The 27,591-nt window shown below is 46.6% G+C and overlaps 15 protein-coding genes across 15 annotated transcripts; 7 read left to right on the top strand and 8 right to left on the bottom strand.

Annotated features, from left to right (window-relative positions):
- The first annotated feature begins 253 nt into the window (after nt 1–253).
- Nucleotides 254–986, top strand: BKA55DRAFT_585264 (uncharacterized protein). Its single transcript, XM_046194430.1, has 2 exons — nt 254–443; nt 494–986. Coding segments are annotated over exons 1-2 (420 nt in total). The 5' UTR covers nt 254–442; the 3' UTR covers nt 913–986.
- A 470-nt stretch (nt 987–1,456) lies between these two features.
- BKA55DRAFT_585263 (glycosyl hydrolase) lies at nt 1,457–2,533 on the top strand. The gene has a single exon (XM_046194429.1). It carries the CDS (start codon nt 1,560–1,562, stop codon nt 2,505–2,507), a length of 948 nt encoding a protein of 315 aa, XP_046041980.1. The 5' UTR covers nt 1,457–1,559; the 3' UTR covers nt 2,508–2,533.
- A 634-nt stretch (nt 2,534–3,167) lies between these two features.
- On the top strand, nt 3,168–4,237 carry BKA55DRAFT_656384 (glycosyl hydrolase; the record flags this gene model as incomplete). Its single annotated transcript, XM_046197453.1, has 1 exon — nt 3,168–4,237. The coding sequence occupies exon 1, from the start codon at nt 3,236–3,238 to the stop codon at nt 4,235–4,237; it is 1,002 nt and encodes a 333-aa protein (XP_046041979.1). The 5' UTR covers nt 3,168–3,235.
- A 615-nt stretch (nt 4,238–4,852) lies between these two features.
- BKA55DRAFT_585261 (uncharacterized protein) lies at nt 4,853–5,227 on the bottom strand. Its single transcript, XM_046194428.1, has one exon. It carries the CDS (start codon nt 5,160–5,162, stop codon nt 4,974–4,976), a length of 189 nt encoding a protein of 62 aa, XP_046041978.1. The 5' UTR covers nt 5,163–5,227; the 3' UTR covers nt 4,853–4,973.
- Nucleotides 5,228–7,753: 2,526 nt separating this feature from the next.
- BKA55DRAFT_668334 (S-adenosyl-L-methionine-dependent methyltransferase) lies at nt 7,754–9,028 on the bottom strand (the record flags this gene model as incomplete). The annotated part of the gene is made up of 1 exon (XM_046197891.1): nt 7,754–9,028. The coding sequence occupies one exon, from the start codon at nt 9,026–9,028 to the stop codon at nt 7,754–7,756; it is 1,275 nt and encodes a 424-aa protein (XP_046041977.1).
- Nucleotides 9,029–9,446: 418 nt separating this feature from the next.
- BKA55DRAFT_528516 (heme-containing dehydratase protein) lies at nt 9,447–10,556 on the bottom strand (the record flags this gene model as incomplete). Its single annotated transcript, XM_046189009.1, has 1 exon — nt 9,447–10,556. The coding sequence occupies one exon, from the start codon at nt 10,554–10,556 to the stop codon at nt 9,447–9,449; it is 1,110 nt and encodes a 369-aa protein (XP_046041976.1).
- A 650-nt stretch (nt 10,557–11,206) lies between these two features.
- On the bottom strand, nt 11,207–12,954 carry BKA55DRAFT_528452 (natural resistance-associated macrophage protein-domain-containing protein; the record flags this gene model as incomplete). Its single annotated transcript, XM_046189002.1, has 4 exons — nt 11,207–12,059; nt 12,110–12,384; nt 12,444–12,682; nt 12,747–12,954. The coding sequence occupies 4 exons, from the start codon at nt 12,952–12,954 to the stop codon at nt 11,207–11,209; spliced, it is 1,575 nt and encodes a 524-aa protein (XP_046041975.1).
- A 491-nt stretch (nt 12,955–13,445) lies between these two features.
- Nucleotides 13,446–14,665, top strand: BKA55DRAFT_585256 (Alpha/Beta hydrolase protein). Its single transcript, XM_046194427.1, has one exon. It carries the CDS (start codon nt 13,636–13,638, stop codon nt 14,608–14,610), a length of 975 nt encoding a protein of 324 aa, XP_046041974.1. The 5' UTR covers nt 13,446–13,635; the 3' UTR covers nt 14,611–14,665.
- A 61-nt stretch (nt 14,666–14,726) lies between these two features.
- BKA55DRAFT_627595 (uncharacterized protein) lies at nt 14,727–16,426 on the bottom strand (the record flags this gene model as incomplete). The annotated part of the gene is made up of 5 exons (XM_046196880.1): nt 14,727–15,238; nt 15,289–15,740; nt 15,792–16,196; nt 16,246–16,271; nt 16,321–16,426. 5 exons carry the CDS (start codon nt 16,424–16,426, stop codon nt 14,857–14,859), a joined length of 1,371 nt encoding a protein of 456 aa, XP_046041973.1. The 3' UTR covers nt 14,727–14,856.
- Nucleotides 16,427–17,100: 674 nt separating this feature from the next.
- Nucleotides 17,101–18,682, bottom strand: BKA55DRAFT_744059 (uncharacterized protein; the record flags this gene model as incomplete). Its single annotated transcript, XM_046201581.1, has 3 exons — nt 17,101–17,416; nt 17,517–17,942; nt 18,487–18,682. The coding sequence occupies 3 exons, from the start codon at nt 18,680–18,682 to the stop codon at nt 17,133–17,135; spliced, it is 906 nt and encodes a 301-aa protein (XP_046041972.1). The 3' UTR covers nt 17,101–17,132.
- Nucleotides 18,683–19,351: 669 nt separating this feature from the next.
- On the bottom strand, nt 19,352–20,632 carry BKA55DRAFT_546416 (uncharacterized protein; the record flags this gene model as incomplete). Its single annotated transcript, XM_046190917.1, has 2 exons — nt 19,352–19,785; nt 19,843–20,632. The coding sequence occupies 2 exons, from the start codon at nt 20,630–20,632 to the stop codon at nt 19,352–19,354; spliced, it is 1,224 nt and encodes a 407-aa protein (XP_046041971.1).
- Nucleotides 20,633–20,974: 342 nt separating this feature from the next.
- Nucleotides 20,975–22,014, top strand: BKA55DRAFT_697693 (uncharacterized protein; the record flags this gene model as incomplete). Its single annotated transcript, XM_046200422.1, has 2 exons — nt 20,975–21,295; nt 21,490–22,014. The coding sequence occupies 2 exons, from the start codon at nt 20,975–20,977 to the stop codon at nt 22,012–22,014; spliced, it is 846 nt and encodes a 281-aa protein (XP_046041970.1).
- Nucleotides 22,015–22,148: 134 nt separating this feature from the next.
- On the top strand, nt 22,149–22,766 carry BKA55DRAFT_697692 (uncharacterized protein; the record flags this gene model as incomplete). The annotated part of the gene is made up of 1 exon (XM_046200421.1): nt 22,149–22,766. One exon carries the CDS (start codon nt 22,149–22,151, stop codon nt 22,764–22,766), a length of 618 nt encoding a protein of 205 aa, XP_046041969.1.
- A 189-nt stretch (nt 22,767–22,955) lies between these two features.
- On the bottom strand, nt 22,956–23,763 carry BKA55DRAFT_218818 (uncharacterized protein). Its single transcript, XM_046185224.1, has 2 exons — nt 23,579–23,763; nt 22,956–23,528 (listed from the first exon to the last, which is right to left on the bottom strand). Exons 1-2 carry the CDS (start codon nt 23,606–23,608, stop codon nt 23,175–23,177), a joined length of 384 nt encoding a protein of 127 aa, XP_046041968.1. The 5' UTR covers nt 23,609–23,763; the 3' UTR covers nt 22,956–23,174.
- Nucleotides 23,764–23,972: 209 nt separating this feature from the next.
- On the top strand, nt 23,973–25,920 carry BKA55DRAFT_585251 (uncharacterized protein). The gene is made up of 2 exons (XM_046194426.1): nt 23,973–24,211; nt 24,264–25,920. The coding sequence occupies exons 1-2, from the start codon at nt 24,075–24,077 to the stop codon at nt 25,786–25,788; spliced, it is 1,662 nt and encodes a 553-aa protein (XP_046041967.1). The 5' UTR covers nt 23,973–24,074; the 3' UTR covers nt 25,789–25,920.
- Nucleotides 25,921–27,591: the final 1,671 nt, after the last annotated feature.

The following is a 27,591-nucleotide window of genomic DNA, read 5'->3' as shown; positions in this document are numbered from 1 at the left end:
AAATATATGTCACCGTCTTCTTTCTTATCAGTAGTGATTCACTAAAAGATTCTCTATTATTTGGCCGGTCCAGCTGTGCTATACTGCTAAATCTCGAAAACGGTTCAAGCAGCAGTTTACGCATTGAGGTCAGCTACATACTCGAATAAAAGCCCACTTCCACAATTTTCGGATTTTACATATATCTATCTTATCTTTCATCTAGGTTTCGCTACCCCATTCTTGAACATAGAAGTTCAGTAGACTGTGAAAACACGCATTGTGGGACCCCCACTTCTGGCTTATGAGAGATACATCTAATATGAAAAATATATAAAAATACGGATTGCCTATTGGGAAACTATAATCTTGTGGTAAACAAACTTCTCAACACAAGAGTTTCTTTCTCTAGCTTACAAGGAAGCCTCAAGTTTATCTGTGAACAGAATCGGCGTCCGCCAAAAGTGAGCTACCCTACACATTCCTCCCCAGGAGGCAAGCTGACATTTCCCAGTGTCTTCATCCGAGACAGAGGCAATCACTTCTGTTCTCCACGCCTACGGAACAGCTCTAAAAGACCGAAATGTCAAGCAGACAGTCGCACTCTACACCAACGATGGCGTAATAATGCCCCCCCACTTTAGCGCCAGCGCAGGCACGGAAGCTCTCACAGAAACCTATGAGCGAATCTTTAACAGCATTCAACTCACCATCACCTTTGGTATCGACGAGATTGTTGTGATGTCGCCAGAGTGGGCTTTTGCAAGGACAACAGCAGAGGGTACAAAGACTATGCTGCAGACCCAAACATCAGAGCCTCATTCCAACCAAGAGCTGTTCATTCTGAAGAAGGTGGACGGGAGCTGGAAAATAGCGCGATATGCTTTTTCTACAATGAAACCACTTGTGCAGGATGGTATTCGGCGGAGCTGAGCGAGATGTCCACCAGTCAGAGGCTCAGAGATAGTGATTAGACCTGATCGGAAGTCCTCAATAAATATGTTTATCACCGTATCACACATCCATTGGCCAGTTCGTTGTGGTGAACGTTTCCAATAAACAAAACATTCAGAGATTATCTCCGGGAATGACAAGGCTTGCGAGGTTCCGCAGCTAACTTCTTGGTGTCGTTTCATCCCATTCTTGGCAGTGTCAGAGTCATCCGCGTATACATCCCTGCATCACATCCCCAAAACACAAGAATCGGGATATTTTAAGTTTGCCGATACAAAAACACTCTAACAAATACGACATGTAACAATAGGCGTATTTCTCACGTCATTCTTCAGCGGTGAATAATCAATCAGCCCATGCCTTGAACTTTCAGCTACCGGCCAAGCGTGCCCAAATCGGACCGGACCGAGAAGCTCCGCAGAACAATTCTTCCGTGGAGCGCTTACACCGATGGAATAATATTCCCCGAAGCTCTTGGAGGCACTAGTTCCAGTGCCTACTGAAACTCAAACCCAAAATTAAAGGAGTACACCAAATGCCGAGGCAGCCGCAAACTATAAGATCAACACAATGTCTTTTGTTTCAAACATGATGATCTTTAACAAACCTCATAAACTCTATCGATAATGTGGAAGCTTCTCGTCAGCGGCTTCATCGCCGTCGCGTCCCTCAGCGGCGTAAACGCTGCTTATCCTAACCCTGGCCCCGTCACCGGCAATACCCGTGTCCATGATCCTACGGTTGTCAAGACTCCTAGCGGTGGATACTTGTTGGCTCATACAGGAGACAACGTTGCGCTCAAGACATCTTCTGATCGAACAGCTTGGAAGGATGCAGGTGCCGTTTTCCCCAATGGTGCGCCTTGGACTACGCAGTATACAAAGGGCGACAAGAACCTCTGGGCACCTGATATCTCGTACCATAACGGCCAGTACTACCTGTACTACTCCGCCTCTTCATTCGGGAAGCGCACCTCTGCTATTTTCCTTGCCACTAGCAAGACCGGTGCCTCAGGATCATGGACCAACCAAGGCGTCGTCGTCGAATCCAACGACAACAACGATTATAACGCCATCGACGGCAATCTCTTCGTCGACTCCGATGGAAAATGGTGGCTCTCCTTCGGCTCCTTCTGGTCCGGCATAAAATTAATCCAACTCGACCCCAAGACCGGCAAGCGCACCGGAACAAGCATGTACTCCCTCGCCAAGCGCGACGCCTCCGTCGAAGGCGCCGTCGAAGCACCCTTCATCACCAAGCGCGGAAGCACATACTACCTCTGGGTGTCGTTCGACAAGTGCTGCCAGGGCGCTGCGAGCACGTATCGTGTTATGGTTGGACGGTCGAACAGCATTACTGGGCCTTATGTTGATAAGGCTGGTAAGCAGATGATGTCTGGTGGAGGAACAGAGATTATGGCTAGTCATGGGTCGATTCATGGACCGGGACATAATGCTGTTTTCACTGATACTGATGCGGATGTTCTTGTTTATCATTATTATGATAATGCTGGTACTGCGCTTTTGGGTATTAACTTGCTCAAGTATGATAATGGCTGGCCTGTTGCTTACTAGAGGCGTATCCTTGACCTCGAAGATGGGAATATTTGGCCTGTTTGGGTGGTGAGCTGGGACCTCTTTGTACATGCATTGCATCTTGTAAATACTTCAACTTCGATATATATACTGTATGGCTGTCTGCCACGAATAACATATGAATCTACAGTAATTCAAGTTCTCTTGTAACAGTGTACGCTTCTACGTATCAATTATCTTGATAAGTATATAATACAGTACCGGTAGCATTGGCAATGCTGACGACATTGCTTCAGATTCCATGCAATGGGCGCTTCTCCAGCAAGTTTCCCAGAGCTCCCCGGACGCTCCTCCAACACTAGAGATGAACAGGAACCAAGCCGAGCGATCGTCCCACCTCGTGACCAAAACGTGGTTTAGTCGCCCCACGGTCTCGGCAGGTAGCATTGGAGTTTTATACGAGGTCAGTTAATTACCCAATGACTCGAGCGCTTAACCACCCCGCAACGCCGATCCCCCAGAGTCAATGCGGGGGAAACATCTTGACTTTGCGCACGAATAGAATTACAGCAATGAATGGTTTACCCCGTGGAGAAGAATGTTCGGTCCGTGACGGGCCGGAGAACTGGTAATAGGGTAATAGTTCCAGGAAATGGTGACGCTTGGCGATCTTGGTGATGATATATATAGACCGTGTAAGTCGCCATTCGCAGTGATGTAGCCAACAGAGAAACAGACCTTGCAAATCTGAGATCAGCATCCCCATCATGCGTCTTCTATCTTTGCCCAGCCATCTCCTCGTGGCTTTCCTAACCCTCAAAGAGGCTTCATCCCTCGCCCTCACAAAACGCGACAGCCCCGTCCTTCCCGGTCTCTGGGCTGACCCCAACATCGCCATCGTCAACAAAACATATTACATCTACCCTACCACTGACGGCTTCGAAGGCTGGGGTGGCAACGTATTCTACTGGTGGAAATCATCAGATCTCGTATCATGGACAAAGAGCGAGAAGCCGTTCCTCACTCTCGATGGTGCGAATGGCAACGTTCCTTGGGCTACTGGTAATGCCTGGGCTCCTGCGTTTGCTGCTCGTGGGGGCAAGTATTACTTCTATCATAGTGGGAATAATCCCTCTGTGAAGGATGGTCATAAGAGTATTGGTGCGGCGGTGGCTGATCATCCTGAGGGACCGTGGAAGGCGCAGGATAAGCCGATGATCAAGGGAACTTCTGATGAAGAAATTGTCAGCAATCAGGCTATTGATCCAGCTGCTTTTGAAGATCCCGAGACTGGGAAGTGGTACATTTACTGGGGAAACGGTGTCCCTATTGTCGCAGAGTTAAACGACGACATGGTTTCTCTCAAAGCAGGCTGGCACAAAATCTCAGGTCTTGAGAACTTTCGCGAAGGCCTTTTCGTCAACTATCGCGATGGGACATACCACCTAACATACTCTATCGACGACACTGGCTCAGAGAACTATCGCGTTGGGTACGCTACGGCCGATAACCCCCTTGGACCATGGACTTATCGCGGTGTTCTTCTGGAGAAGGATGAATCAAAGGGTATTCTTGGTACGGGACATAATTCTGTTATCAACATTCCTGGAACGGATGAGTGGTATATCGCGTATCATCGATTCCATATTCCAGACGGCGGTGGTTATAGAAGGGAGACTACGATTGATAAGTTGCCTATTGACAAGGATAAGGGGTTGTTTGCAAAGGTTACGCCGACGTTGGAGAGTGTTGATCCTAGACCTCTGTAGGTAAAATAGCCGACAATTTATTCATTTATGTGTTATATTGTTTCGGTGAATGGTGGAAATCCACATGGACATGACAGTACTACCAACCCATTTCGACATTCAGTTATCAAATCGTCCAGGTCCTTGTTTGCTCTCACATCGTAAAGACTTGATCTTCCCCGAAAGCCTGATTGTCCATCCCCGCCAGAGCTCTTCGCGACCGCCAACCACGTGAACTCGTCAGTATCAATCCCGACCTTTTCGGAATGAGCAAGAGTCTTGTCCGCCCACTCCTCGCAAAATTGATCCTGCTCATCTAGCAGAAAGTTTAACTTATACTTTGATCTGAAGTATTGAGGATAATTATATAAGTTTATGATATTCTATGATATTTTAAGATAAACTTAGTGGGCTCTTGGGGTAGTTTAGTACGGCCCCTCACCTTGTAGTATAAAGTCCTTTACCTGTTGACTCATGCCGCGGGGCGGGGCGAGCCAACTAAGCAAGCTTAGTTGGGCCCAAAACGGTGGGACGGCACAAAAGGGTGGGACAACTGAAGGGCCCGGTTTTTGGTGCTCTTTAGGGCATTTTCAGTTCTTCAACACTCTCATCAGGTCAAAAAAAGTGAAAATTGTTGGCATTATGAAATGAAGCTTCTTGTGATGATATATTTGCTATTGACTGTGTATGACCGGGCGAAATGACTGCCGCGGCGCCCAAACGGCTTCTTGATTGAGAACGACTTCTCATGCATTTCTCACCTAATTGAGGGGGGTTCTTGTTCATCGTAAAGTGCCTGAGTGGCCTCCAAGGCTTCGGCTTCCTCTATTATGCGATTTATGAAGGCATCATCATATCGGGCGTGGCGTTGAGGCGGGCATGGTGTTGAGGGTATCGTTGAAAGGGGGGACTCGCGGTCGGGTAGGCAGGGCGGCGATGAGGGCATCTCGAGATCTTCTTCATCAGATAGATCGATATCTTCATCCTCATCCTCATCGGCCGGCGGTTGTGTGAGCGTAAAATCGACGGTATCATCACTGCAGAGAAGGCGTGATAAATTTGCTAACGAGAGGGGCTTATCTGCAAAGCGTGCTTTGCGAATAGCCTCACGGGCTTCCGGGGCAAGCTGGGTATCGATTATAAAGAAATCCTCCTTTTCATTTAATTGAGAAGTCATCTCAGCTCGTGAGGAGTCATATGAGGCATATTCAACATCCTTCCCGGTATGTTCAAGCCACTGTTTAAACTGTAACCTCTTCTCAATGCCGTTGACGATAACCTCCTTCTTCTTCCGCCACTCATCTTTTATCTCTCGCATCTGCCGTATCGCAAAAGATCGAAGATTCCGAAGTTGTGAGCGCTGCTGCGCCTTATCTCCTGCTTTTACAAACTCAGTATGTTGTTCTCGAAGCTCCTCCAAGCTCATATTGTGAATATAATCTCCTACCGGTCGTGCTCGCTTGCCGCGCTTTCTTTGGTGATATCTCTTCTCGATACGCGCTCGGCGATCTTCAACATGATTCCTCACGATATTCTCAAGCACAATAGCTTCATTGACGATCTTCCGGACCGATTCTAGTCCCCTAAGCGTTGGGGAGCTCAGAATATCGTGATAGCGGTTGCCGACATCTCTTGCTGTATCAGAGGCCAGAGGAAAGCGATTTTCCTGCGGTAAAAGCGAAGATAACGCCGGATCAATAGCCTTACGAGTCTTCAGCTTCTTCTTTAAAAGATAGCTAACTGCAGGCACCTCAGTGGGCGGGAAAATTCCTGACTTTTCGAAGCCTGTGATGATGTGGGCCGGCGTGAAGCCTTCATCAAAGATCTCCTGAGATAACGAGGATTAGTATGTGAAAAGCGGGGTATTTGAGAGAAGGTTGAAGCTGATTACACATACCTTGAAGGAGCCGGCAAAGTCACGGCGGTTGAAGCTCAAATTTCCCTTCCGCAAAGCATCTCGCAGCCTTTTTTGGTGTGCATTCTTTAACCACTGAAAAACACCAAGATCCATCGGTTGAAGTATGTGAGTTGAATGAGGAAGAAGGTAAGCAACGAGAATATTAAATTTTATACAGTATTCTCGAAAGGCGAAAGAGCCGTGACCGGAGAAGCCGTCGATAACGAGCAACCGCCACACGAGATCCTCTTCAGCCTTTCCTTCCGTGCCGGGAGGCCTGTCATATGAAGCGGCAGCATTAGAAGAGCTTTTTAGGTGCTCGTTACACCCAAACCACGCTTCAAAATCCAGCTGACGATGTTGAACCGCTGCAGATTTCTCCCAAGACTTCCGGTTGAAGTCTCTCGCCCACTCGAGCGTTATATCGCTATTCGAGAATGCCGTATCTGACTGTGCAAACCGCATCTCGAGATCTCCTTCTATATTCGCCCACTCGAGCGTTGGAAAGGCTTTGAAGATAAGCCACGGCGGAGTGGTTTCTCCAGCGGCGTTGCCCGTACCGATCACGGTACAAGTCTCTCGATCATTAGGGGAATATACCTCTGTTGCGGTCTTCTTCTTAGTACGTACAACGAGGCATTGTATCCGCTCTCGCAGTATTCCGACTCTAATACCTGCTTGATCAGCATTCCAAATTTCCGAGGCGCCGATTCTGTATCTCGTGATAACCTCATTGAGCCGCTTGAACCACTGCTTCGTCTCCTCCACGCCGGCTTCCTCATACTCATAGCGCGCTGCTTCCTTCGCCTCCAATATCGAGGTATCAAGCTCAGGATGATCATCACGGAAGCGCTTGTACCACATCTTCCCGACCGGCTCGGTGTCAGGATCACGGCGGCTTCTTATGGTGTTGACTGCATCCACAATCTCGCCTTTGGAAGCCGGAAGACCGGACTTCTGCATCCAAATAATGAAGCACACGATAGCCTCATCTTCATCATCCGAAAGAAGTCGCGGCCGGCCGATATTTGGCTAAATAACGAGCTCATAATCAAGGGTATTCGCATCTTCAAGCCGCTTGATGATCCGAGCAATAGACGACTTCTTAGAGCCGGGATATCGTCGTTCAGCATCGCGGAGAGAGAGAGCCTTCTTTGGCCCGTTAGAAGCATCACGAGATAAGCCCTTTTGGAGTCGTTGGCGTGAAAGAACAACTGCCTGAGCAGCTTGGAGGTTAGGATCTGATGGCATAATGCACTTGGACAAAATTAGTACTTTTTTCACTAATTGGCGTCCAGATTTGAGTGGAAATCACATACAAAATCGATGAAATTCGCGACAACCGGCTGTGAGGGGTTGTCCCACCCTTTTGTGCCGTCCCACCGTTTTGGGCCCAACTAAGCTTGCTTAGTTGGCTCGCCCCGCCCCGCGGCATGAGTCAACAGGTAATACAATTATGCACAAGATAAAATAAAACAGATAAATTTTTAAAATAAAATAGCATACTGTACTTGTAGGGCGAGCATACGATTGAAAATTCGTTGAGAAAAATTGAATATGTAACTTCCTTGAGGTAACACTACTGAACTCCAGTCACAATCGTTTAACATCCGTCTTCTCAGAGGACAAGCCGAATGAACTTATTGGCTAAGATATGCCTCAATAAGGCCCATCGTACTCGTGCTGTTCCTATGGACCTTGACAACCTTGAATTTAGAATCTGCTTCCCTAAGCAACTTCTCAAAATCTCCCCTAGTCCGTTCCTTTGATCCTGCGACTACAAACATACACATATCACACTGTCTCGATAAATGTTCCTGATACTTTGAAACCTCATTCAGTTCTGGCAAGACTTCCTCGTTGATGAGAAGAGGAGTACCAGGTTTGCATTTCTCCAATGCTGGGACGAGGGCCCGAAGGATCTTGATGCAGTCTTCATCTCTCCAGTTATGAAGACACTGACGCATGAAGAACGCACTTGCGTCGGCGATGGGTTGGTCCTTGAAGAAGTCGTGTTGCATAAACGAGACTCTCTCTGCAATCTCAGATGGCAAATTTGCTTTTCCATCTTCCAGAGCTTCAACGCTGGAGTCTTGAACGATAAAGGTCAGATTCGGGAACACAGCCGCTAGGTCCATAGAAACATGTCCACTCGCACCTCCAACATCGACAACCTTCCCAGGAGCTTCAAGCTTAGCCCACTGGAAACCATCGCGAAGTGCAGAGATTGAGCGATCCATTTGAGTCAACGCAGCCATAGCCTTTGCGAAATTGAGGCCTTTCTCAGGGTTCTCGGCGTAGAATTGATACGGCGGTGTGCCATGGCGCGTAGAAAACGGCGAATCAGCATCGGCAGATCCATTCTGATCATTTTGAACGAATTCAGCGGCGTCGGACGCTGCTTTGAGCATTTCATCAAATTGCATCCAGAGTATAGCTTCCATGTCGCTGTCTCTTGCGATGAGCGCTGAGCTTGCAGTGTGAGTGAACACATCTGGCTCGATTTCCTCGAAAACGCGTTGGGTTGCAAGATGCTTGATCACTCTACGGCAGCGATCTTGATCGATTCCAGCTTTGGATGCCAGCTCTGAAATACTGATCTTGCCACCGAGGGGGACATGTCTGAAAATGCCGAAATGAAGCGCAACCTGGTATGCTGCAAGAGTGTAGTGACTCATGAAAAAGGAGCGGTATTCATTTGCTGGGCCGTTGACCAGCCGGAGGAGGTCTTGTGCTGCATCGTTGAGTTGGATCCTGGTGGAGTGAATATCGGCATCGCCTTGAATAGCCTTGCTGTTCTGATCAAAGGAAGGTTCCTGCTGCTTGGTGGCCTGTAGGTGTTGCACGATAGTCTCAGTAGCTTGCTGAACAGTCTGCGCTAGGTGCAGAAGGTTTGAGTGGTTTGTTGATCCCATTTCCCAAGAGATATATCGTGGTTTCTCAATGGGTTTTCTGCTAAGATTGCAAGTAGAGACTGGCTTTCAAAAAAACTGATACCGGCTCTGACCATGCAAAGAGTTTAATATCCGTTTCTCCCCCATCAGCTATATATACCTATTCAATCAAGTTGTTGTCCTCATTACGCTTTTGGCAGATAATGTTGCTGACCACCTAATGTCAGAGCCTTATTCACGGTGTGATAAAAAGATACCGAACGTGCATATCAACAACCCATTTACATGTATTCATGCAGCCACATCACCATGTTTACTGCACAATCTCTCCGGTCTTCGGGTCCCGAACATAAGCGGAAAGTTCATCACCCAATTGAGTTTACACACACTTCTTTCGGCGCATTAATAATCAGTATTAGTATGCATAAGATCTACACATCTACCGTTCGATTGGCTGACATGCAACGGCCTTATCGAAAATCGCCGGTAGCTCAGCCACAGTGACAGTCTTGCTCGCGAACATCGCGCTCTTGTCAAACGCGAGAAACCCTGTACCCTCGTAGCACCCAACATACTCCGCGTCAATCTCATTTCCCTTTATGATGCCGAGATCAACCCAGAGGAGAATATCACCGCCTTGCATTGGGCCGCCGGGGCCGTATGCTGACATGAAGTTACGTCGCAGCTTGACGTGGCCTTTATCCCATCTTCCCATGTGCTCCATCTTGGAAAGGTCGGTCCAGTAGAGGATCTGGGCCTGTCGGATGTAGTCAAGGCCTGGAAATATGCCACCATTGTGCGTACCATTGGATTCTGTACCGTTTGTTGCTCCAAGGGACTTCTCCCCTGCAAATGCGTGGCATGCCCTTGCTGATACCATTCCTTTCTCTGGCCCTGACGTAACGACATTAGTAACCCACTGTTTCGTAAGACTATAGAAGTTTTCGTCCCAGTACTCGCGCTCTTTTTCCTTCATAGCGCTGTAGTCCTGCCCTTCAATAACGATGCAGAGGTTGTCCGGGAACTTGGCGATCTGGACCCTTCCAGCACGAATCTTATCCACTGTGAACTTGGTTGGTTGCAAAGTGGTCAAAGGAGAGCTAAAGGTATCCCCGTCAAAATCAGGTATCATACGAGAACGATACGCTCCCCAATACCCGGTCTTCTCAGTAAGAGGCGTAAGTTCTCCACAGTGACCAAAGCCTACTGGATCTTTGCCGGTCGATTCATGCATAGATCTGGTGGCTGGGAGACAGATTGTTTCTCTCCAGAATCCAGCGTCATCTGGAAGTGACTCCCAAAAGCTTTTCGTAGAGTCGCTTTCCCACCATGACTTGAAGCTTTGAGGTGAGTTCCAGTAGGTCATCCAGACCCTGGAGGGGATATTATTCTGTTCTAAGCGCTCAACAGGGACATAAGCATGCTTGATAAGATTATCGAACGTTTCTATAAGCTCCAGCTTATTGGTGCTTGGAGTATCAGCATGGTACTGGCATCCGAAGATAGAGAGGGCAAAGTGATGCGAAGAGGAAAAGCGCGAGCGAAGCATGTTGACGGAGAGTCGATAATAAGCAGTAATATAATCGCAAATAGGTTATACAAGCAAGGTAAGGGATACCATTAAATTTATATACTACGACTCATAACAGTGCTTCACTGGCAAATGATACTATCCGTTTCACTGCAAGTGTGCCTTCACAGTCCGGATAACAAAATCCCAGGTTTTTGAAAGAAGACCACAGTCCCGGAAATTAAATATCCCAATGCTGATCACCCAAATTCAAGATCGTGGGGAAGCCGTGGATACTTGATATCCGGATAAGATATCCTACGCTAACGTGGCTCTGGAGCGGCGACCATTCTGAAAGGGTTAGCTTCTTGAAATAAAGAGCAGTCTAAGGCCACGTGAAGGATGCCAGTGTGTCATCAACATTCACTGTCTGGTGATTGGGTCAGTAAATGTGAGATCGCATCTAGTGATGTCAATGGGGGCATGAGGTATGTGTAATGAATTCTTGCTATGGTATCATGTGTCCCGGGATGTCATTATAATATTCAGACCTTCGAAGACGAAGTTTTAGGAAAAGGCTATTATAATTCGAATCTATTCTAATTAACTATTTGCATGACCTCCAGGCTAGTCTTCAAAAGTCTACACGCGGCATGTTCTATTTTATGGTATTATCTGTCTTAATTTCTTTACTGGCCCTTACCAAGCAGCACCAGATTAGCTACGTTCATAATAGCAATGATCAGCCATATTACAACTGCAATAGCCGTGGTATACCATGCATTTCGCATTTTCACGTCATCTAGGTCATTCCTCTGTCCCGTCATCAACGTTGGTTGTCCTTCAACATGCAGTCGCGCAGGACCGGATCTAACAGTCATGAACTTATTCCTGCTCGTGAAGTAAATAAGAGGCGCTGTAACAAAGGGAAGAACGATACTCAATGCCACCTGCGAACCATTGAGAGCAGCGTTCAGCCCAGACCGACCCACTGCGCCAGCGATAATGATACTTGGCGTGATGCTAATGCTTCTTGTCATCAACCGTCGTAGCCAGGGACGCATCTTGACATTAAGAGCGCCTTCACTGACCATCTGACCGGCGATAGTACAGACAATACCCGCTGTGATACCAGATAACAGCAACGCCAGTGCAAACAATATTCCTGCTGCGGGAGAGATTGATGATGAGAGTAAATCGTGAATGCTGAAGATATCGGCATCAACGGCATCTGGGTTCTTGTATAACGACGCACCTGCAACGATCAAGATGGCTGAGTTGACGAAGAGGGCAAAGGTAAACAGCGCGATAGCAAGTTCGGCGATGGAGGTCTTGAGTGAGGACTGGATAGCTTCAAGTGACGGGATGTAGTAGGTCTTTTCGGATACTTGATTTCCAGATGTACTGCTTGGGGACGGGCTGGGAGGCACAAGCCCTCGTTTAACATCATACTCTCGTAGACGAGGCTGGACGATACCGGAGCCTAGATAGAGACTATGTGGCATGACCGTCGCACCCAGGATACCGCATGCCTGGTACAACCTAATCTGGTCAGAATACAAATGCTGCATAAATTGCGGTTGGGGACTCACCCTTGCTGCTCAACGATGCTCTTAGATGGCAAATAGCCCTTGAACACCTCTCCAACCGAAGTGTTCTGTATCAAGGACAACTGAATACAGAAGCATATGACAACTCCCATAACCAGGCACAGAATAAAGTACTCGAATATTCTCAGACCTCTCATGGATTTATCAGGGTTGTAGAAGAGTAGAATGACCATTACATCTGCGATGGAGATGGCGCATCCTGCGACGAGAGGGACTTTGGGGAAGAGAAGGTTGAGTGCGATTGCAAAGCCGATCACCTAATAAGTCAAGTTCAGTGAAAAGGACCAGAATATCAGTGGTGGCAGAACTGGCATACCTCTGCGATATCCGTCGCAATAATGGCGATTTCTGCAAATATGTAGAGTATGATGTTAAGCCATCTCGGCAGAAACGCTCGACAAGCTTCAGCTAGGTTAAATCCACTGACGGTACCAAGCTTGATAGCGAGACTTTGGAGAAATATGGCAAAGAGGTTGGATAAGAGGACAATGAAGAGTAACTTGAAGCGGTAAGAGGCACCAGCAGCAATGTCTGTTGAGTAATTTCCAGGATCGACTAGCAGAGCATTTGTAAGCCACGGTCATACAATGAAGATGGGTATATAATAAGGAAGACCTACTATAAGCGACAGCGATCATGAAACCTGGACCGATGAAGGATAAGAATTTGATCAACGTCTTCTTGCATCGTTTGAGACGTAATAGCCATGCGCCAGGATCTCTTCTAGGCGTCGGAGAACATTGCGACTCTGTAGGTAAGGTTACAGGGCCATTTACTTGAGTTTGGCTCCTCTCTACCCTTTGCTCATCCTGGTTGGCTGAGGACATGATGGTGGCCTTGGCGTTCTTGGTATTGGGCTAGGAATGGGTTTCTCAGGAGTGAAAAATGGAAACTACGCTATACTAGAATGGGATCACGTGTCGTCGTGAGACAATACGAGGCGACGCGACTTTAGTGAGTTTACCCCTGCCAAGGAGATGGAAACCACGATAAATGTTCTCAATTGAGATCTGGAGGCGATGTCAATTACGATGCAGTAGTACCCAACAAAGAATCACTGCATACTGGGCTCATCAGCCAGGGTTGGTCTTCTGAAGAAATACCACATTTATTCTAGTCCGAAACATGCATTGTCCTTCCTGGGTTCCATCTTGGCCCTGGAGAGGAGATGCAGCGTAACTAAATTCGGGGTATTGACTTGTCACTATAAAAACGACCTACAGCTTGGAGATGTATCATGGATTGGGGGAGGCGGAGAGGATAAATACTTTTCCGATTCACTGAAGACAGATTCACAAGCGAGTCGGCTGTGCGGATACGGTTCACTAGGACATCCGTATCCGAACAGTGCGGATAAGTCAGCGGGGTACTGCTGTAACCTCTTGCCCATTGAATTCACGCAGCATCAACTTGGAATAATATTTTGCTTTTTACCCATTCTCTGAATCACTGCAGGAAGTTCTTCCAAAATTCAGCTCGCAGCCCTGGACTAAGACTTGCTCGGAACAATGACGTCACAACTCTGGTCCTCAACTCCATGGGTCGATTCTGGCGATACCTGGCATAAGCTTCGTGTTCCATACGTACAAGATGCAACGTATCTACATACTCTTGATATATGGCAACCAAAATCTCTCCAGGGGTTTTCGCCCCAAACAGCGGATTCGTTGCCTCGTGGGAAAGGCCCTTGGGTCATCTATATCCACGGCGGGGCATGGCGAGACCCGCTCGTCGACTCCTCGTCCTTCGAAGCTACTGCCCTCAAACTGCTGAGCGACAAAAGCACGTCAATCGCAGGAGTCGCATCGATCAATTATCCTCTTTCAAGTCATCCAAATCATCCTACACATCCCGCACCACCTCGCGATCCTTCGGAAGGTGTTGATGTTGCTCGGCAAGCTAGACACCCTGATCACATAATCGCTCTGCTCACGGCTATCTCATTTATTCAAAATGAACTTGGGGTAGCACACGAGTATGTACTGTCTGGCCACAGTTGCGGCGCCACCATGGCTTTCCAGACAGTCATGAACCCCGATCGCTGGTTGGGTACTGCAAAGAAGATTACGGTTCCTACAGTGCAGAAGCCCAGCGTCATAGCTCCTCTAAACGGGCTATACGATCTCGCTGCCTTCATAAACGATCCACCAGAATCTCACAAACAACTAAAATCACTGTATACCGACTTCACGAAAAATGCATTTGGAGACGACGAGGCGGTTTGGAAGGCCATCTGCCCTACGAGTGTTGCAGACTGGAAGACAGAGTGGCCTGAAGGCAAGGTCGTCGTTATTGCTCAGAGTAAAGAAGACGGCCTTGTTCCGTATGCTCAGACTGAGCTTATGAAGGATCACCTGAGAAAGACGTCAACGCTTGAAGTTGTTGAGATGAAAGCTAGTGGTGACCATAACGATCTGTGGAAGCAAGCCGATGAGATTGTAAATATTATAAAGCGCGCGATTGGATATTTACCTAAGCCATGATATCTTGAGGACATAGACAATTACAAGCCCGTTTAGGTTAAATGAGCAAGGTTCACATTGATCAAATCTATCAAACATTGAATAACCTCATATTTGGCAGTTGGCTACCATCTCTCCACGGATCCAACACTGCTTGTACTTCTTGATCATTGAGATCGTGTTTTCTTAGGTGTTTGCAACCGCTTGTTATATCTTGACGCTATTTACCAACTCATGTCTATTGAAATCTCAAACAAGTAATGCGTCTCAAATTTCATGCTTGCTTCTAGTAAGAGTTGATGCAATAACCGCTGCGCCAACACCACTTCCGGGAGACAGCATAAACTCCACATCATCCTTGCCAGTATCTGAAAGCTTCTCCCAACCAAGGATCTCACCCAGGGCTTTTGACAATTCTCTCTTGAAATGGGGATGCTTCTCAAACAAAGATCCTTCAACGCCGACGTGGCATGTCTTGAGGTTTCTCTTCATGCATATCGCTGCGACGCCTGTTGATGAAAGACGCGCTGCGCGGGTTGTTATAAGTGTCGCCACGTTTCTCATGAACTCGAGCTCCTGCAGGTTTGGAGATACTCCGAGCTTTGAGACAGATAGGTCGTGCGATGTCTTGAAGTCTTTCGACGTGTCCCTAGACCCATAGTTAGTGTCAGCGCCTTAATGTGAGAATTGTTGACATACTCTTCAATCGCCGACAGAAACGACGAATCCATAAAATACGGCTCCTGCATCTTCTCCAAACTCTGTCCCTCCCAAAACGTCTCATCCCTCCTCTTAACATCAAGCATAATCAACCGAAACAACTCTCCAAGATACAAACCCGCAACCATCTTCTCAAACGCCTGCTGCCGCTTCCTCGGTGATGCATCATCAATAGCGATATCAAAAGATGTGAATGGCAAAACAACATGCTCATTGTCAAAAGCGCCCCATTCGCAATTAATCGCCATGAGAGCCTCGGCGGGAAGGCCTTCCATGTCGAGCTTGGGGATGGATTGGCATCTTTCGAAGTAGGCGCCGTTGCATCCTGTGCCGAAAACGCAGCCGATGGCTGTTTCGGAGTTGATGTATGCTGAGGCCATCATTGTGGCGGTTGTGTCGTTTGTTACGACGCGGACTTTGAGAGGGAGTTTCTGTGAATATGTCAGCCTCTGGCACGCGTTGAAGAATAGGAAAATTCGTACCCTTTTCGCGATAGCGTGTCTCAATGAAGCCGCTGCATCACGACCCTCACAATCAGCAACATTAAATCCCTTCGTCCACCTCTGAAGAATTCCCTCATCGATAGTCCTCTGCGTCGTAGGAAATGAGAAAATAAAACTTAAATCCGTGTTTGTTCCAGTTTCAAAGTCAGCTGTTTTGAGAAATTCCTCGAGATGTCCAGCGACAAAGTCCCAGAGCTTCTCGGCATCTCCAGTCTTTAATTCTTTGGGAAGTTTGTGCGTGACTTGGTCGACTTTAAAGCCGGATTTCTCCTCGGACAGTTCGACGGAGAATACTCTGAGGTTTGTGCCGCCTAGGTCTAGGACGAGATATTTTCCTATTTCGTTGCCGGTTGGTTGTTGCATTACCCATGTTGGGTTCATTGGCTGGTGCTAATTAGCTGCTGGGCTCAAGGTGACAAATTTTAAGACTCACGATGCTGCCACCGTTTACACTCAGCCCTGTAATCATCTTAGCTTCCATCAATCATGTACCCACCGTGAGCCATACCTTTATCTAACTCATCAATGAAATGGTTGGTGATATGCTTCAACTTTGCGGTATCAACCGTAAAGTCTCGCTCAAGCTCTTGGAGATATGTTTTGAGGTTCGCCATTATTACGTCACTAAAAATTTAGATAGTAATATCATTAAAAAAGATCAAACATCGGGACAAGGTTTCCCATAAGCTTATATACCATTATCTTTCGCCTGATCAATCGATCGAAACACCGGGGTCGGACCGGAGCAAATACAGTTGTCTGACATTCACATCCAACAGTGACCTCGTGATGACGCTAGATCCACTTTGGGATTCAGAAGTTTTCTGTAACTTGCTTTATCTTCTCTAGACGCTTCGTTGTGGTTCCAAGGTCCCGGTCCGATGGCTCCGGTACAAAACCTCCGGTTATCTTGATACCCTAGACCATTAGCTTATGATCTCATCAGAAGTAAAAATCATGCCGGGACATCCTTGCTAGTGAACCCGCTTCGGCAAAATCGTGATTGGTTAGTCTTGTGAAGATTCTTAATTGTAAGGACTGTATTGTTGATAATGACTGTGTTTTGCCTCTCATTGATTTCATCTTTTGTTTCAACATTCTGACCAAGTTATACCCAAATTCCCGATAAAAATAGCTTGCTCAAAGGGTGATCAGTGGAGCTTCGACATACAAATCATTGAACCTCTTATCCAGAAGCTTAGGAAGCTTAGCCGATCCAGATAGCGTTTTTCCCCACCCAAAAATGTCAGACCAAGAATCGACAAAAGTCTGTTGCACGTCATTTCCTCCATCATGACCCTCGTTCCACTCTGGCGAAAATCACTTGATATGGACATCGTCCCATTGCTCGGCGTCATCCTTTAGTTCACTGGGATTCCAGGCATCTTTGGGTGATTCTGTCTCAGGGAAATGTTTCTTCGCATCCGGTGCTCTCTCGCCCTGGGCAAGGATGTTGAAGGCTTTCAAAGTATCTCTGGACATAATAGCTGGTGGGTCTTGCATGAGAACGCCCATCATAAGGTTCTTGCTACCAGCGTTATTGTCGAGTAAATCGTCGACATTGTTACCCTGACTGCTCTTGGAAGGATCTTGACTCTCATCATCTGTTTCCATCTCGTTAGCAAACTGTCCATGTGTACTGACGCTCGACTTACACTTGGACCCAAAGACCAGTTGGAACCTGTTTATACACCTGAGTCATACCCCATTTCGCATGAGCGACACCATCTTGAAGGATCTCAATCTTCATCTCTGACTTGCTCATGGCCTCTTTGAGGTGCATCGGCCGAGCGAAGATCAGAGGACCTTCGGATGAGATTGGGTTGACTGTTTTGCCATTCTCGTCGACTAGCTTGACATCTTGGGCTGCCATCTTGCATCCAACGACGAACGAGAATGATCCTCCGCGAACGACCCAATCCCCATTCTGAGGTCGATCAGTAGAAGAACAATTATTCCACAAGCCAGAAGTGACTAGGAATGTGTGTCCTTGGTTAGGATACTGGGGAATAATGTCCTTTTCGTCTTCAGCGATCAAACCTCGTTCTTCATCAGCCGCAAGAGTCTCTTTCTGTTGACTGCTTGCCTGCAGTACCAGGTGATAGAACTCCAAGATATCAACCGCCTGCACTTCTTTCTTATCAGTGCCAAAGTTAATGTCGAACTTAGCCACCTTGATATCGATATGCACCCGACCAGCAAGCGGCGGTCCCACATATACAGATCCGCTCCGATCTCAACAGAGATATGCGTGTGTATAAACAGGAAATCGATGTCGAATTGAACGCCGACACAAATACCTGAACTAGATGTGAAGTAGAAAGGCTCGTAGTTGATAAGGAAGTTGGTAAAAGCCTCATACTAAGCCTTCATAGGGCCAGCGCTAAAAGCTGCATGCAGTCTTCCGCCGTCTATATAGACCTTTGGTGTGATCGCCAAATACCCCTCCCCAGACAAGCTCAAGTGACTTTCGAGGGACCAAATGATGCCTAAGCGTGGTGAATTCGGCCATCCATCGAGAATTCTGAAAGCTTGACAATAACCACCAAGGGTGAAGACGAAATCGCCAACGAGAGAGTTATCAGCATGCGTAGCATCAAACCAATAATACAGCGCAAAGCCACCCGTGAGATGGCAGTTTGGGTCCAAATGAACGACTTTGGCGACAATTGACCTTCCACTTTCATGGTTCCGTAGTCAAAGTCAACCGTAACATCGATACCAAGTTCAACATGAGCAAACTTGATAGGCGACTTGGCATTGGGAATGTCAACGAGAGCAACGGCGTATATACCAAGTTTGACAGACTGGCCAAACATGACGACCATGGCAGCACCGAGAGAGATCATCTGGAAGGCATCGAACTTCATACCTGCAGCTGCCTAGTATGTATCATTTCGCGGCGTGAACCACCCCACAGCTTCAGACCTGGGATCTGTAAGCTTCTCGAGCGTCTTGAGTCCGTCGCCCGCAGTACCGCTGAGCTGAGATTGATCAATGAATGGAAACTCAGTGATTTCCACCACCTTGGGAACGCGAATCTCCGACTTGTATCCAAAACCACCGTAACACCGGAGATTTCTGCAAACTCAAGCGTTCTATCTTTGACTGATCGAGGGATGTGAGCTTTAGATTGATGGTAAAGCCAAGGAGGGAAAAGCCGATGGACCAATTTCAAATGTTGCGTCAAAGTCGATGCGGAGGATTTGGTTTGTGTATTTGAAGGACATGTTGTTAATTGAGAGGGCACCAGCTCTCTTCTTGAAAGGCGCTTATGCATTACCTCCCTCAGAGTCCTCTGTGGGTGGCTTCTCTTCTTCCACCTCACTTGTCTTTTGCCGTCAACGGCATGCAATGCTTTAGATTCTCAATATCCAGACAGGTAAGACCAGGTTCTCGTTTCGGGTTCTTGTTCGTGTTGTCTTGGATCCACATAAACTACATCTCTTCAAATGGCTGCGTGAGATTTTCTACCAGAGAAATGTCGATGGCCGGTACAGCCATCAAAGACGCCTTGAAGAAGCGCTTTGAGGAGACCTTCAACTCCCAGTCAAGTTGGTGGAGTTTAACAAGGCAAGCTTTATGTCTCCCAGAGTGAGAGTCGCAATGAACTGGAAAGAACCGTTCTTCCTAGCACTTGATGTTTGCTTCTCCAGGGCCTTTTTATCGGCCTCCTTATCTGGCTCCTCATTGATGACATTCTCCTTGACTTCGATGTGGATTGCCCTGTTCTTCTCATTGCAAAAAGCCATGTTATCGAGGAAGCCAGGGAGCTTTAGACTATCGTCGCCTAGAATACCCTTAATGACGTCTGAGATACTGGCCTTTTTCTTAGCCGACTTCAAATCTGCCATAGCAGGGTTACCTGCACCGGTCTTGGTCGTACAAAACTTTGCCTCAACCTCAATGTCGAAAGAAAAGCTCTTCAGCTTGGTGTTTTGTCCTTTGCTATCACAACTGAGCCCAATCCGGACTTGGCGGGGTTAAATCTAGCTCTGCTCAAATATATCCTTGTCCCCAAGGAAGTCACTGATGAACTTCAAGGCTAGACTTGGAACCAAGCCCATAAGCCATGATAAGTTGCCTCCAGAGTCGTCTTTGGTTCTGAGTTGGACGGTGATGTTGTAGCTTCCTTGTTGGAAACTGACAGAAGCGATGACTGGCACTTTAGATGTCTCTTTTGGTTCGTTGGTGCATTTTGTATGGAATATGACGCTGCCCTGAGCTATGGGCTGATTGCCATCATCAGTGTCAGCGAGAACAACTGCCTTCTTGCAGATGACATCAAGATTATCGAACGTGAATCCAGTCAGAGCGGGTGTCATTGCCTTATTGAATGTGTTGACATCAGCGTTATCGAGACTAAATTGTAGACGAATACTTGTCTGCAAAGGTCTTGAAGGGCGGATCCAAAGGCCGTTCCGTTTTCCAGCTGCTGAGGCGTCAAGAGGCTCCGATTGGACTACAAGTGTAGTTCTCCAATCTGCAACGAGCGTAGGTGGTTTGCTGGAAGCTTCTGAGAAATCGAAGAGCTGCTTAACTGTAGAATGGAGGCCTTGTTTGGTTTTATTTGGATCCAATCTGAAATGTGTTTTGCCGTCAGATTCCAGGCCTGGTGTTGGAATTCGAGAAAGCAATCCTGGGCTTGAAATGAGGGACGGGAAAGAGAACTTCAGAGCGATCTCCCTGGAGCTGAACGTTATGTCCCACGGTGATTTATACTGAAAGCTGAACGCATCAATCACCCATGGCCCCTTGTTAGTCTCAGGATTTGGCTTCAGTGTAAGATTAAACACACCCTGACAATCCAGATGGCTCATCCAAGTTGCCAACCCATCGCTATTGTCGAGTGAAATGTATGGCGTTGAGGGTGATGCAATTGCCAGTCGATTGGTAAGCTGACAAGTTGGGTATATTTATCGGAAGATAGTTTACTGTCGATCCTAAATACCAAGACTACAGCAGGCCTGAAGAGAAGTGGCAGCAGGTCACTCTACTTCCAAGCCAAGAGAAAAGCTGGTTCACATGGAGCACTATTCAAAAGCCACTTGTTGATTGAAAGGATGAAGGTGATCCAGATGCTGATCTATGTATCCTTCGTCTTCCATCCTTTGTTGAGAAACAGATGGACCTACTCAACCGTGACATGGGGTCCTTCCAAGATGAAGAAGGGAAACCAAGATTACCTTCGTGACAAGACTCCAAACTCTGCCCTTCTTGCCATGCAACTCAATGATCCTAATTATCAACTCGCTGCCTCTTTGGACGAGAAGAAAGGATCGGGACAGGAGACAGCTTCGCCTCCACCGTTTAGTCTCACGAGTGCAGCGACTGGATCAGTCCAAGAGCTTCGTAGCTTACTGTTTATGACGGCAACCACAGTTCCCAGAGTCCTAGAACCTGATGACGATGCTGATCCATCATATGCGGATCCCATCGTGTCCCCTTCGGGCCGCAAACTCTTGGGATTCAACTACCAAGGAGTGGGATCACGATGAGAGCTTTGTGGCGAGGTCTCGTACACTTCGATATCACCACCCTCCTCATCATCGAGCACCGATCACAGAGCACCCCCATGACGCTACGAGGTCGCGGCTGCCACACAGCTTTCCCATTGAGCAGCTCACTGCTACAAGGAGCCAGGGAGCGTCTCAAGACAGCACGTTGATGAGAACAGAAAGTATTGGCCCCCCGATCTTCGCGTCTAGCTGGTCCTCCTGTGTACAAGTGCAACGTATACTCCCTCCAGCAAAATTTCATCATCCAAAGCAAAGATTGCATTTCCCATGACATTGTCTTCTCAGTCCTCGTTTCGCATAACGAGTACAGCAGCTACCAACTTACTGAGTTCGACATAGCGATTGAACTTGGTACATCGGATGAGGAGAACTGCATCATGGAAACTTACGTGGGTCCTGGTGCTAGCATGTTGAGCAATCTTCGCTTCAATGTACTCATGTCTTTTACCACAATGTCTGTTACGGAGAGGAAGTGTTTGTTGTCAAGGGTTATTCCTCGAAGTCATAAGGGATGGATCAGAATGCAAGATGTTCAGGAGATGAGCTTTACACTGACTCTGGCTCAGCTTAACAACTTTGGAATGAATAGGAGGTTTTCTTTCTATACGTCTGCGTATTGCAAGTTTGATCACGAAGATGATCCCATCACTCATTACTTTGAGGATTCGATGACGAGGGGTTAAGAGGGATAATGTCATCCAGTCACTTCAGTAACCGCTTTTGGTCGGATGGCAAACCTCACGATCCGTGGAACACTCGCAACTTCACCGGCTTTGACAAGGGCTATGATAACATTCCCTCGAACTTTTTAATTGCGATGACCTCTGCTTTTCGTATGATGAGCGTTCGCGCTTTAGTCCCTCTTCTGGGGTTCATACTGTCTCCGAATGACACAACGACTGTTCCTCCCGACGGCGTGTTTTACGAAGATGTTACTAGTATCGGTAAAGAAAAGTTTCAAGAGAGACTATCGCAGTTATTCAATACTTTGTTCCTCGCCGGTATCGAGCCATCCGTCATTGCAGGTACTATGCCAGTAACAGAAAAAGGACAATACTTTGCTACATCAACACATACCGCAGAGACGAGAATAACAGAGAAGATCCTTGTATGCAACAAGGCGTGGTTTGCAACCATGCTAGTCATCTGTCTTATTGTCTTGGTTATATCTCTCTCTGGGGCAGGTCTTCGAGCTATGACACTGGTACCAGATGTTTTGGGAACATTGTCAATCATCACGTTGGATAATCGTTGCGAGAAGGATTTGCAGAAGGCATCGATGCTTGATGGCCTTGAGCGCTCCCGTTTACTCAAGAATGTGAGCATCAAGCTGGGAAATGTGAAGCAGGATAGCCCTTCAGGCCGTATTGGTTTCACAGCACCAGCGAATGATGAGGATGTAGTTCAACTACAGAAAAATGGCTTATACGATTAGATGATTTTTATATTAACTCACGTTCACGCCTTTGATTACTATGATCATATAAACACACACAGAGACTGGGATATAAATACGTCTTTGCCTTCCACAAGCACTAATACATATGCAGTGACTGTGAAGATATGGTATAATATGTGAATGGTGACTCAAGTATGTTATTTGATATTGAGTTACATAGAGAAAGCCAGACTTCTTACTGTACACATCAACACCTATGCCATGCCGAGTGCAACTACCTCTTCTTCGCATACCAAGAACACGACCTTATTCGCGGTTATCCATGTTGATAGCAGCACCACTACTTGCTTAAGTATCCAACGTCCATGCAATATGAACGAGTTCGCGTGCCAATACAAATCAAGTAGTAAACACAGAATTTCAGGGGCGTTGGGGATAGACACTTCAACCAAACAACCACCTAGCGGTCCAATACTGGACCACCCAGACACCGAAAAGCAGGCAAATAATAAAGAAAAGAAAGAAATAGAGGCCAATCGTTACTGTGTCCTCCAGATGAACGCGCAGCATCGTTCCAACACGCCAGTGGTAGTAGTAGCCGTGGCCGGTCTCGTCTCGATCGGCAAACTGATGATAGGGCTGACATCCAGAGGCGATTCGGAAAATCATGTTTCGAAGGTTATTGTGAGAAGTCACACCTCGATAGATGCGGCGCGCACGGTGGTATGTATCGATCACCAAGAAAGCCAAGATAGCGACAAGAAAGACAGCGGCACCGAAGACTGCATGTGCCTTCGACTTATTTATTGTATTAGATGCCAGAATAGTAGAAAGTATAACAGACTTACGCCAAGACGGGACTGAAGATTGTTAGACATGACAGAGAAGTATGTAATAATTCGAGTTAGCCTTTTTAAAGCAAGAGACCTGTGTTGGCAGTCGTCTCAAAGGGTCAAGAAAATTTGATATGAATTCTGAGCAGAGCTGAAAGTTGCAACAACTTAAGTTGAATTTCACGTATTTTGTATCCAAGTTCCATCAACTGCCCGGTTGCTTAGCTGAGTCGACCTGATTATGTCTATTAGTCCTCAGCGTTGATTCGTCAAAACGAAAAGGGCATTTAGCATCGATCCAATCATCATCAAACAGATCAAGGCCTGCAGCAGGATGGAGCCGGAACATCCTAAACTGCAATCTCAATTGGTCTCGATTTTGAGGCCTCCTCTCCTTTCAACCACCAGGCTCTCGTGCCCGTCTCCATCACCACCTTGTCTTACCCAAGACATCATCGAGCCACAACGACCCAGCCCTTCTAAGATAATTTCTTGCTGCACACGCAACAATATGGGGCGGAAACCGAAGACCCCCGAGACAGAATGGGAGGAACGGAAACAAGATATCGAGCGAATCTATATGACGGAGCAACGGAGCCTCAAAACCCTAAGCGAGGGGATGGCTAGCCTATGCGGATTCATTGCGTCGTACGTTTTACCCCGAAACAGAATTGACCGATCTGCGCCTCACTATAAGTAGAGATAAAGAATATCGTCGCCATTTCAAGAAATGGGGATGGATAAAGAACAATCTTGATCAAGCCCCGAGTTTGAACATCAATCACAATCCTCAACAAGATCGAAAGAGGGTCGCCCAAGCTCTTCCACCACAGGCGATCAAGCAAACATCAAGCTCACAGGTTTTCCAATGTCGACAGGCTCCTGAATTTAGATGGCATGCCGACATCGAAAGAGAGCTCTGGAGAATCAAAGCCGCTACAGACACTATTATCTATGGCTCATTTGGATCTGGGAAGGAGAGGTGGATAGCAGACAAAGTCTCTCTTATTGCCCCTTCAAGTCACTTGGACAACTCACAGCAGTGGATACATCTCGAATCTCAATGTTCTGCTATCGTTGCCCTTGCAGAGACAGGCATTCATGCTCAAGTTCGAGGGTCCCTTGAACAACTATTTCAAACAGTTGAGAGACTGAAGAGCACAATTAAGCCCAACTCCTTCATACCCCAGCTAGTCTGCATATGGAGGGTTTGCCTTAACCTTTTCAAAGCACGCTTGCCTCTACCTCGTCTCACATCGGCTGATGGCCTTCGAGTCCTTCTGTCAATCAATCCTCTTGCACCCAGATTCATACAAAAGTTGGAAGATCATCTAACTTCAACATTTGGTAAAAGAAACCCCATTTGCGAAATCATGGCCGCTCTCCTGGCAATCTTCAGACATACACCCGACAAGTTCAAATTAGCACTGGAATGTGGATATTTTATGACAATCAAAGGGTTCGAGGGTATAGTGGGAAATTATCATCCTGTGGTTCTGAGAATGTGGTCGCACTATAGCCGAGTCTGGGGACGGAATGTGTTCTATGACGTTGACAAAATAGATGAGGCCTTCCAGCATATCAACTGGCAACTTCACGAGTCACTCGTTCAAGACGTACCGGAATCGATACCCATCTTACTGAGCTTCACAGAGATGAGCTTTGCAAAAGAAAGTGCCAAGTTAGGAAATCTCAGCCAATATTACGCCCTGATGCCATATTCATCTAGACCTACCCGCTTGGAAGACTTTGCTTTGGAGCTCAGACAAAGAGCGATGGTAATCTTGCAGAACTTTGGTGGTCTGAGCGATGGAGCCATCCTCGATGCGTTTGTTTTTTCTACTGATCTTCTGGCTTTGCGACTATTCGTCAGGCTGAATCCTGACTTTAGCCTCGAGATTCTCAACGAGGCGATCCAGTTGTTGCAACAAGGCGGAACCGAGTGTCTTATATGGGCTTCCAAGTTCTCGAAGGATCGCTTAAAACTCCTTGAGACAAAGGAAAAGGCCGATGACTTTTATGCCGAAAAAGTCCGAATGACGAGCATCAGGAGTAAACTTCCAACTGTGAAGCCAGAACTTGCTAAGCCAGCTGGTTCTGTCAGCACAGAGAGAACAAGATTTCTTCGAGCTCGACGCCGGAAGGGGACGGATAAAATGGTAGAGTATCTTCAGTCTATGCTAGATGGCTTTTTTCAATCTTCACAAGACAACTCAGAGGAATAATAACACATGTTTTTCAAAATTACCATAACTATATACGTCCTCTCATGGAAGCTAAATAAGCATACTTCTGATTAGCATCCACGGCTCATATGTTCAAACTTTCTTTAGGGTATTCAATCAAATTATAATTAGGAATTAGTTTTGCCGTTCCACTTTAGCGATTCGTCTCATCCTTGTTGCCTGGAGTTACGCTTCTCAACTCCTCTTTTATAACTTCCCCTGTTGTAACATGACACCTTTTTGAAATCCTCAGTTTGTGGCTCTCTTCAATTATTATCATATCTACATATCCCCAAATCTTGCCCGACTAACTATGTCACATTCAAGACCTCCTCAATTTTCGCGTGAGGTCTGGATACACCTACGATCCCCACACCAGCTGAGGTCCTAGCTAGAAGTGCCCTCCAACATCACTCGATAGTTGAGGGCTCTAGAATGCGTCGATTAGTTGTAAGTAAGGATCCTGGTATTATTGTGAAGTTCGGCGAGAGGGTGCCTATCGCTGAGGGGCAGTGCCTTTGGGCTATTTGCCAATTTTTACCTGAAGTCCCTGTTCCTGAGATTTATAGTTGAGCCCAGGAGGACAATATCACATTCTTGTACACATACCTGGGCGTTTGAGTTAACTCATGAGTTTCGACCCCCCCTAACTCACTCATATGAGTTTTGATCTGATCATGACTCACTCATGAGTCAACACACATAATTTCGTCATGTGACATCGCCCACTTCTTCGATGCATCATTAGTCGTGAGAAGGTACTGTAATGAATCTACTGAGTGTTATGGCGAATCGTCAAAAATCGCCACGCTACTCTGTATCACTCATTTCTATATCTACATCGTTATTGTGACTGTCTGGGTTGCAGACTAGTCCTAGTCTACCGCCCTGACTTGCTATAATATGCCCAGTCTGCATCCAGTTGCCGAGACTCTCAACTTCCTCTATCCGCTTGCATATTATCGATAGCCGGTCCTATAAAGCAGTCCTATATACGCCTAAGAAGGTCCTTTCAGGCTCTGCTAACTAAGGGTTTATTAAGAGTATATCAATGGCTACATAGCTAAGGCGTGGGAGCTGCTATGTTATTTAGTGCAACAACACTACTCTAGAGGTTTGCAATTAATCTTAATAGCGGGAGCATTGATGAATGCATCTAGGTTATTATTGTCTGTTAACACAGCCGTCTTAACCTGTAGTAAAAGCTGTAGCTGCGAAGGTGGCTTCCCTGGCGCGACTGTGTTATCCTCTGGAGGGGTTATAATGTCTCCATCTATATCATTGATGCTATTGCTAATATTGTATTCCTCCTCCTATACCTTTCAGATACTTGCAATTGCTAGATCAATCTATGCACTCTTCTAGTTCTTATCTAAGTATGCTTTCTAATAGCGTAGATTGAGAAGAAGAGTAGCGATGTAAACGGGAGCCTTTTTAGATATAGTGTAGCATTTATTGAGTATAAGCTATCTAATTTTAATAGAATGAAGCATGCGACTATCATGGAATTCCGGGGTCGAGTAGTATATCTAATAGATTAGCGACTTACCTCCCTTGAAGAGAGGTAGTCATCAGGTACCTTCGCTTTTTTAAAGTGGCTAAGTAAACTATCTATTAGCCATAGTATATTGCAAATGCTTGCTTACTGCCTTCTGTTATTAGCATTGCCTTAGTAAAAGGCTAAAGAAAAGCATGTGTTTTTAATAATATATCCCAGTTAGTGCCCATTAGAAGATTAGTGAGGCTAATGTCCTTGTTCTGATCTACTATAAACTAGACGATCTATACCTTCTTATTGAGGGT

The sequence above is a fragment of the Fusarium redolens genome, assembly GCF_020744475.1.
Source record: "Fusarium redolens strain MPI-CAGE-AT-0023 chromosome Unknown BKA55scaffold_29, whole genome shotgun sequence".
Classification (NCBI taxonomy): domain Eukaryota; kingdom Fungi; phylum Ascomycota; class Sordariomycetes; order Hypocreales; family Nectriaceae; genus Fusarium; species Fusarium redolens.
Note: the sequence above shows the minus strand (reverse complement) of the source record. Positions and strands in the feature narration are given on the sequence as shown.